At 40.8% G+C, this 9,297-nt stretch overlaps 1 protein-coding gene across 1 annotated transcript; it reads left to right on the forward strand.

Annotated features, from left to right (window-relative positions):
* The first annotated feature begins 971 nt into the window (after positions 1 to 971).
* Positions 972 to 8,653, forward strand: si:ch211-153b23.7 (uncharacterized). The gene is made up of 7 exons (XM_006781569.3): positions 972 to 1,192; positions 4,793 to 4,943; positions 5,347 to 5,490; positions 5,682 to 5,810; positions 5,933 to 6,163; positions 6,416 to 6,541; positions 6,906 to 8,653. The coding sequence occupies exons 1-7, from the start codon at positions 1,035 to 1,037 to the stop codon at positions 7,131 to 7,133; spliced, it is 1,167 nt and encodes a 388-aa protein (XP_006781632.3). The 5' UTR covers positions 972 to 1,034; the 3' UTR covers positions 7,134 to 8,653.
* The last annotated feature ends 644 nt before the right edge of the window (positions 8,654 to 9,297 follow it).

Raw genomic sequence — 9,297 nt, forward strand, 5'->3', positions numbered from 1 at the left:
ATTGCCTTTGACCAAAATGTCACACAAACAGTCTGAAACTGCCTCTCTTTGAGCCACTACTGTTCTTGTGGTTACAAAATATTTATTGGTCACAAGGAAAAAGGAGGTTGGGAAGTAGTCATCAGTTAATGAGTTACCGGTAAAAGATCAGGAGATTTATTTCCATTGACCTTTGAATGCTTAAAATGCTAAAATACTATATTTGCAGTTTGGTATGTACGTAAAATGTTTCTCAGGAATTCATTTTTTTTACCACGACTGGCCTCGAATCTCTCGGACACGATGGGAAACAGTGTGTAGCAAACTAGGTTGTCAAATTAATTTCTTTAGTGTTAATAAAAGACAGCTTAGCCTGACTAAGAGGAACATAATTAACAAAAATCCTTTAATTTACTTGATTGTCCCTTGGATGAACTTGTGATTTACTAATTAACCTGTTGCAGCCAATTTCCCTCAGTCCCAGTAATGAGCAGACTGGTGAATGCAATCAGCCTGACTCTGTCATTATGCGTTATGAATAAATGTATGCATTACCATTATTATCAATTACATGTCCTACAATACATAATCATGCATAAATTATGCATATCTATTCAGCTCCTCACCTATTAGCTCTTTTCTGAATTGCTTATTCAGAAACAGCTCAGCTAACGGGCACGCAGTCCCCAGCACAGACCCACATGCACAGACTCACACAATCGACACTAACTGGAGTTTCCCAAATTCTCCAAATGATCTAAACCAAAAAGGCCAACTGAGAAAACATTTGAATAATGTGTGGTCACATGTGTGGGGGGGTTACAATACTTTCAACAGCTAAAGTACGGTGGGACAGACCCTCCTCAGCAAAGAGCTGGAACAGCTTGTCACTTCCTATTCGTTGCGTCATGTGGCTCATGGTCTCGGCTACTTCCTCTTTTCACTACGTATCAATACTAGATGACAGTATTTACTTTCCACCACACGCGCCGGGGAGGCTGTATGAAGAACAACTAGTTTGAGGACTTCATGACGATTTACATATTCGATTTATAATGGATGGAGATCTGCTGTCTTTGTCATCTTCCTCCTCGTTATCATCTTCAGCAGCAGAAGGAGAACCAACAGGAGGACAGAAAGATGCTTCACCTAAGAGTGACAGCAGCCTTCCTCAGAGCCAACAGGAACCCAAATCAGCTGAAGAAGAGTTATGGTGAGTGTGTAAGTGTGTGTGAGTGCGTGTGTGTGTGTATTTCTACGTATTAAATAGAAACAAAAACAAGAAAATATGCAGTAAATCATGTCAATCACAGCCTCAAATCCATTCATGGTAAGATTTATGTAGTCAGGATTGCATAGATGGCTACCTATAGTGTACAAGGGGTGCTGAGTTTCTGTCCACCAAAAAAAGTACATAGTTTCAGAGCCCGAGGTATACAATAAATATTTAGGTGTCCTTTTAACAGTCGTCACGTCAGTGCCTGTAAGCCCTTCCATTTTAGAAATGCTTTAAAAAGTCCTATTGTAGATAAAGTCCTTTTAAGTGACATGTTTTTAAATATATTTGTGTAGTTTTACGAGGAAGTTCCCCTCAGCGAGAGGAGGAATAAAGAGTAACTGCGGAGTTTCCCATGAGATCACCAAAAAAACGTAGGCTTCAGTTCACTGTTTTGCAAGACTTGGTTTAAATAGAAATACCACCAAAATGTCATTTCTTGCTTAATGTCAAGAAATCAAACTTTAAAAAAGTATCAATTGAGTGTCTTTTATGTTTCTTACACTTATTTTATGGTACATATAAAACATATGTGTGTGACTAATATTCTTTCTTCTCAATGGGGGGTGGGTACACTTTACCACAGTATTTACCCATATGATGAGTCTTAAAACAGCCTCGTCCGCCTCCTCCTGTGGGGCTTTAACTGTGGCCACCCCACGCACAAGTAGAGTGATATTTGTCAGGGTTACCAGCAAGAAGGAAAGATTTTTTTCTGTCTACCTCTTTATTGTATGCCATGACAGTAAATTACCATATTGCCGCAGAAGGCAGTAGCATTTTGGTGTCTTTCCAAGATGGCATATGATTGAAAACTTAGTGAAACTGGGTCACGGAGTGTGTATCGGCTGTCAAAGCTGGAAGAGAAAAAGCTCCGTATCAGGGAGACATGGAGCATAGTTGCTTCAGTGGGATGGCTGAATACACAGCGTTAGCTTGCCAAGACAGGGTTTTTGGCATGGGTGCATTTGTATTTAATGCCGCAGTGGCCACTAAAGTTAGGCTCTGTTTCATTTCATTGTGTTTCTTTACAGCTTCTGCCCTCATACTGCACCTCCCAATCTGCAGAGCAGAGGGTTCATTGTAGCTGATTTCCCTATTAGTGACCATAAACAGTCGGTGCTAAAGACTTTGCGCTCTCGTTGAGCCCAGAAATATGACAGATGGCACAGTGTAAAATTAGACAAGCAGTTTTAACCACGGATACACTTGCTTTTTGTATAATAACCGTTTCAAATCTCAGAACAGGCTTTGAGCTTTTTAAACGTACCAAAGCAACTTTTGCAGAATTTCCTCAAGGTTTTTTGAAAATATCACCTTTTCAGAGAACAAGGAAAAAGTCACTGTTCTGAGCGTTGTTAACAACATTTATTTTGTTATCCAGGGCTTTCAGCAGTTCTTAGAAAAGCATAGTTTTTAAATTAACTTTGGTTACTAAGAGAGGTTATACAGGGCACTGGTGTATTTGGAGGAACTTTTGAGGTTTGTTTTGTCGTTGCTAAGACACTGGACATAGAATGAAAATTAATGAAAAAAACACTTCCCTTAATACTGTTCCTATAATCACGAGAGGACACAGAATGTATAGTCCCATTAGAGAAACTGATTTACCTGACAACAAAGTTATCTATTTAAATAAAGGTTAGCGCAGAGCACCAAGTAAGTCCAAGTAGGGTTTGAATCTGGTAGCCTTTTTACATGTACTTTGACTTCCTGGTAGCCAGGTTTGGGGGGATTCCCACTGTCCTATCTCTATCAGCCCTGACTACGCCCTCTCAACCTCTGACAGCTGAGATAGGCTTCAGCTAGAGGTGGGCAGATCGAACCAGATAATCATTTTTTGGAAATTAAAAGAAATATACCACAAACATAACATATGTTATATATAGCCTATAGCAGATTTACAGATTTAAACAAGATAAGCCAACCCAAAGTGCTTTAGAGAAAGGTACATTTGCATTCCAGATCACCAAAATCTCCAAAAATCCCAGTTTCTGTCACCCAAATGCAGAACTAGGAAGACAAAAGTAAAGTAAAAAATCACAGCTTTACTCAACACTTAAAAAACAACAGAGAACAGCAACTAACTAAACTACTGTAGGGATGTACGCATGGATGTAAACTCATACATCATGAGGGAGACAATAGATGCACAGCAGAAGCAAGAATGGACACACCTGGGGTACACACGAGGCTACCAAAGTAAAACAGGAAACAGCACACTCGATCAAGACCGAGACACATGAATTTCACATAGTATTGGACCACAGATGAATAAACATGAAAGTAGAGGGAAATCAGACAAACACGGGGACATGACCAGGGAGATAAAGGATAACAAAACTCGGGTCCTGACTGACAAGCGACACTGATGACAAGGCAGAGACGAAACCAAGGAAGAGACTAGACACGAGAAGAGAACTAACATACGCTGCTCTCTCCTGCATACGCCGTCTTCACAGGTATCAGTACTGTATCAGCAACACTGGCCCTGTATTTACTTGGTATCAGATTGATACCATGTGTGCAGTATTGCACAGCACTAGCTTCAGCGACCCTGAAATGGATAATGGAAGAAAATGGATGTATGGTTAGATTTATTTATTTTAACAATTAATAAAATAACAATTAATAATAGTAATAGCTTCAAAAGTTAACCCATTGTGCCATTTTGCTCATGATTAGACTTCCATGTTCCTATTTGTGGCTATTGCCTTGCTGCTTTCTGAAATTGTGTAACACAGATTTTCACATAGCAGGACACTGAACATAAGTGGATGAAAGCATGTGTTTGCGGAGGAGTTTAGCCTTGAGGGGAATGAGGTATGATCGCAAATTGTTATTCTTTGTAGTACTTAGCTCTGTGAGGTTGTGGCAGTATTTTTGTGTTAAGAAGCCCTGCGGCCTGCGTTCACTGTTTTGTGTGTTCCTCTGTGAGCAGATACCCCACCTCCCCACCCTCGGGCTTCTTCTCCCCCTTTCGACTGCCTCTCCCTTTGCTGTTTCTTTGTAAGTAGAGCTCCTATCAGAGCTGGTAGAAAGGAAGCTAGTTTGACTAATTAGACCTTGCAAATATTTTTCGTTCCTGCGTGCCGTTCAATAGAAAAGTGCATTTTCCAGGGATCATCACCCACGTTGTTTCCATGGGCTATGAATGCGCAGATACATCGGATAGTAAACAAACTTTGATATGCCAGGAGAGACACTGAGAAGAACATCGCTCTGTGTGTGTGTGTGTGTGTGTGTGTGTGTGCCTGAGTATTTTGAGTACATAATGTGACTATGCATTTGTGTGTGTGTGTGTGTGTGTGTGTGCGTGGGTGTGCATAATGGCTCCTATTCGATTCACTGTAAGTGCACTCTACGGGAGTGGGCGTTCAAAAGTACCTTGACTTTTTTTTAAGTGTACATGTGCTGGCTTATTAATGGAAATCCTTTTCTGATGTTCTTCATCGTGATTTTATTTAAGGCAAACTCCATATCCTCCTCTGGTATGTATGCATGTGTAAACAGCATCTGTTTGTTGTCGGTGTGCAGGGTGCAGGAGGAGAGTCCCGTGGCTGACAGGCTGCTGTCCACAGAGGAGCAGGTGACTCTGATCACAGAGAGTCTGACAGTCACCTCGACTGACCAGGAAAAGCTGCTGCTGCTCAACAAGAACACTGAGCTCCGCAGAGTCAACAAGGAGGTACAGCATCGCATTAAAACTGGCACACATTCTCCGCCGGCCCGCATTTTATTGCTGATGTTGGCAATTACATTTAGTTCTCTCTGAAAACCAGAGGAGAACTGTGGGTGTTGTGTGAAAATTGCTGCAAAGCTGTGAAGAACCATCATTTGACTTCAATTTTTCACTATTATACAACCTAGTCTTCCTGATTTTAATTAGTTGCTTCTTAATAAAAAAGGAAACCGTAAGAATAGAGTAAGAATGAAGTGCCCGGCTTCAGTTTGTGATGCCAGCATTGTTGTGACGACAGACAGAGTGACGGCAGTAAAGATTAAATGAACGAAGCTATTGATTACTGCAGTGGAGGCCTTGGCAGTAATGACTGTTGTGTGATGATGATGGTCATGATGATGTGTCACAGCTGATGAAGCTGAACGAGGACTGGGACCAGGTGTACCGCAGTGCCACGCTGCGTCTACAGCACAGGCTGGAGGCTTTGGAGCTGGAGAACAGCGCAATTAAACAGCTAAACAACAGACTGCTCCTCAAAGTTGAACATCAGCAGGTAAATGCAACAACACTTTAAGCGCTAACGCACCACCGCACGACTTATTCCGGGCATTTGCTTATATACTGAGAAGTGGGTGTCGCAGACGAGGGGATTCCTAAACAGTTATCTTGCGGCTGTTTTAAATAGCCATCGATAATAGATGTGGTTTGCATGTGTGATATTTATTGCTATATTTGGGATTGCAGAGTGCAAAGGAGTACTATGAGCAAGCATTGATGCAGGAGCTAAAGAAGAACCAAGAGCTGCAAGAATATATCAGGCTGCTGGAGAGCAGGTTGCACCACCCAGGGAGAGACTTCACACCTGCCAAACCGGTATTGCTCCTTTCAGAGGGTCTCACCTGTACCTGATCACATCGTGCATTTTCTTTTCTTTTTTTTCAGCTGTATGATCACAGTGTTGCTCATCTCTTTGTCTTTTTTTTTTTCCATCAAAGGGAAGCTTTACTACTGTGATGCGAGGTCCAGCTCTGGGCCCCGGAAGTCATCCTGACTTCTCTTGTGGCTCTGCGCAAAACCCTTCACCCTCCTTTTTCCCAGCTTCTACCAGCCCAGAGGCTGAGTATCAGCAAAAAGGCCAGGCCAGCAGTTCCCCACTGGGAGTGCTGGAAAACTCCAAGCAAGAAGTGCATGATTTAAAAGAGCAGCTAGAGGCACTGAGATGTCAGGTGGGCTGCTCTCTTCTGCACAGCTTCCAGAAATGTGTCTGTTTCTATTGAGAGGAGAGCAGAATTGATGTCGACTCACTGTTGCCAGGGAAAGATTTGCTTAATGCTGAAAGAGACTTCAATGAAGCGGTGAACGGCACCACCAAGTGGTGGCTCTGTGCCGCGCAGACATTCATAATAATAAGCGTCCGCAGATTGCAAGATACGGCTTTAACGATGGCTCGCTGCCGTGTTTTTGTCTTGTGTCAGCAGACTGAGATATATGAGGCAGAATATCAGACAGAGCACAACGACCACAAGCACACGCTGCAGGAGAACCGAAGGCTGAGGAAGAAGAGAGAGGAGATGCGCCAACAGGTGGCACTACTGCAAGAACAGGTAGTGTTTTTGTCTATGCACAAGAGTACACACTCACACAGGCGAACACACCCACATTCATACTTAAATCCCTTAAGCAAAGATTATGAAACCTGCCTGCTATCTGATCTTGATGCAAACCTTGCAAAATAAATGTGAAGCAACAGAAAATTCATGCAGTGACTGGTTATTTCTTTTGGGTTATAGTGTCAAACTAGAGACTTTAATGCCATATTTTTATTTATGTAATATGTTTAAACATATTGTAGTAGGCATATATGATTAATCCACAGCTGCTCCAAATAAAAAAATACACGGATTAAACCCCTTTCAGCTGTCTTAAAGATGTGTTTGTCACTGGAATCTCGTGTGTTTTTCTCATCAGCTTAAGATATATGAGGATGACTTCAGAAGGGAGCGGTCAGACAAACAGATGCTGCAGAGGCTGTTGTTACAGAAGACGTCTGAAAACAAAAACCCTGTGCTCATCCACCGCTGTAATAATGAGCAGCAGCTGCTAGGGGGCGACAAGAGACCACAAAATGGAGAGAAAAGGAAACAGCACCACCCACTCTGCCCAAAGCACCCAAACAGGGACAAAGAGTCAGTGTGACACTTAGACGGAAAGTGAGCCATGTTTACAGAAAATGAGTGATGGTAACATCAGACTCACTAAATGTGTCAGCAGCTCTCAAAGGATCTTGAGTGCTAAGTCTCGTCTGGAAAAGCATCATTAGACAAAGTAAAACTCTTTATGTAATTTTTTAAGCACTTCAGCACAAACATTTGCCAGTGTGTGTACATAACTCTCACTGCTGCAAGTTTGAAGTTTCCTTATAGTGTAAAAAGAACAACCTTATGAAATATTCCCTTCACAGTTGAAGAGAAACTGAAACAAAAAGAACAGAAAGAGAAGTAGGAGACCAGAACTGAGAAGATGAGTGAACCAAAAACTGTAGTTTGAGCTAAACAAACACCTCACAGATCCTCAGCTGACTGCTTCACTGTTTGTGCACGAATGTGCTGGTTTGTGAAAGGAAGTAGTTACACACTGCTGTACGTATGACATCATCGCTTAGAACAAACATAACCAGACAAGTTTCAGAAGAAGGTTCTTTCTTTTATTTTTAAGGAATATTTTTGAAACTATAATGACGTCGTTACTTAACATGACAGTTTTCAGCTGTGCTAACTCGATCACTTACCCACATAACTTAACTTATAACTTAATAATTTAGCAATGCGGGACTGATATTGGTTGAAGATGTGCCTGTGTAGATAGTTTAGTCAAAATCAGGCATGATTTATGAGTGTAGTTCATCACACTTGCATCATTTCATGTTTCCGATAAAGAGTAAATATGCTTTTATTAGGATTAACATATTTAAGTCGCCCTTTGAATCTTTCACTTTTGTGTAACCCTTTTTTGTAAAAGGTCATTTAATATCTATAATGTTTAATTAAAGATACAGATAATTAATATCACTAACAATTATATTTTTATTAGTTTGTGTAATAAAGATTGTTTAAATGGCATATGTTGTATATACCATGGTGTTGTAACTATGGATATTTTGTAGTACATTCATGCTTTTACTGATCAATGATCATTCCTGGCATCTCACAAACACAGACAAGGTGTTATGTTATTAACATAAGGTTTAGCGTCATACTAGTCATCATAATAATGCTTATATATGCATTACAAATTATTTATTCTCATATGGATTCATAAATGACAGTTGTGGCTTTATTAAGCTATCTGTGTAATGTTCATAAATACTAATTGGCTAATATACAAAGCAGTTATTAGCCAATTAGTAAACATTATAAAATAAAGCATGATTTGATGATCAATTTTAATACATGTATTCACATTGATTCAGAATACCAACACAGCTGTGCCGTTTATGTGGTTCTTCAGTGGACGCATTGCACTGAACCATCAAACCTATTTGCAATTTCAGAAAGTTGTACAAGGAAGGTTGAGTGGGTTTTTTCCCTTAGATTAATATCTTTGCAGTCTGAAGGAAGCAGTTAGGGCTGCTGCACCTTTTTACTGCTAAGTGATCTTTGTCGTCACTGAAACCAGAGGTCACCAAAGAGTGACTGGAGGGGTTTTCCTAAACAAGATTTTCCACAGCATACTTTTAGGTTTTTGTAACAGACTGTGAAAGGTTGCCTGTCTTTGTATTTGTATTAAAGGGTTGTTACGTTTATTCGGTCATTGATTCATTGATATTCACAGATATATTTAAAAGGACAATTGCTTGTCAGCACCATTTTGCCATGGTGAAAACTTAAGCCGTTCGCAACCAGGTGCTTTCCAGATGGTGTTTTACGGTGGATCAAAAGAGGTACTGACATCAGTGACATCAATCTGGACAAGAGCCCAAACACCAGTGGCTGAAATGCAGCCCCAAACCATGACGGAGCCTTCACCGTGTGTTACAGATTGCTGTAGAAACTCACTGTTTTACGTCTATCTTGACCTGCTGCCCACAGATGTGCTCAGAAGTTTACATATGGGCATAGCTGTCAGTCCACTTCTTATATAATTCGGGATACCTTACCCTTTTCTCCCTCTTTCCCTTCATTATGAATGGCTTCTTGACAGCCACCCTTCACAGAGACCATTTCTGATGAGGCTTCAGTGAAGAGTAGATGGTTTAACTGAAGCACCAGATGTATTCTTGAAATCTTGTCTCAAGTCTTTCAGGGATTTTTACCTATTGTTTAAGGACAGAAGAAGAGGCTTGGTTCAAAACTTTTACACA

This window comes from Neolamprologus brichardi, chromosome 2, assembly GCF_056152115.1.
Source record: "Neolamprologus brichardi isolate AB-2024 chromosome 2, ASM5615211v1, whole genome shotgun sequence".
Taxonomy (NCBI): domain Eukaryota; kingdom Metazoa; phylum Chordata; class Actinopteri; order Cichliformes; family Cichlidae; genus Neolamprologus; species Neolamprologus brichardi.

Bases quoted from the DNA above. Each gene is read 5' to 3' on its own strand.
- si:ch211-153b23.7 (XM_006781569.3), top strand. From the start codon at position 1,035: ATGGATGGAGATCTGCTGTCTTTGTCATCTTCCTCCTCGTTATCATCT. The intron at 1,193-4,792 runs GTGAGTGTGTAA...GTCGGTGTGCAG, and splicing joins TCAGCTGAAGAAGAGTTATG to GGTGCAGGAGGAGAGTCCCG. The intron at 5,491-5,681 runs GTAAATGCAACA...TTGGGATTGCAG, and splicing joins TCAAAGTTGAACATCAGCAG to AGTGCAAAGGAGTACTATGA.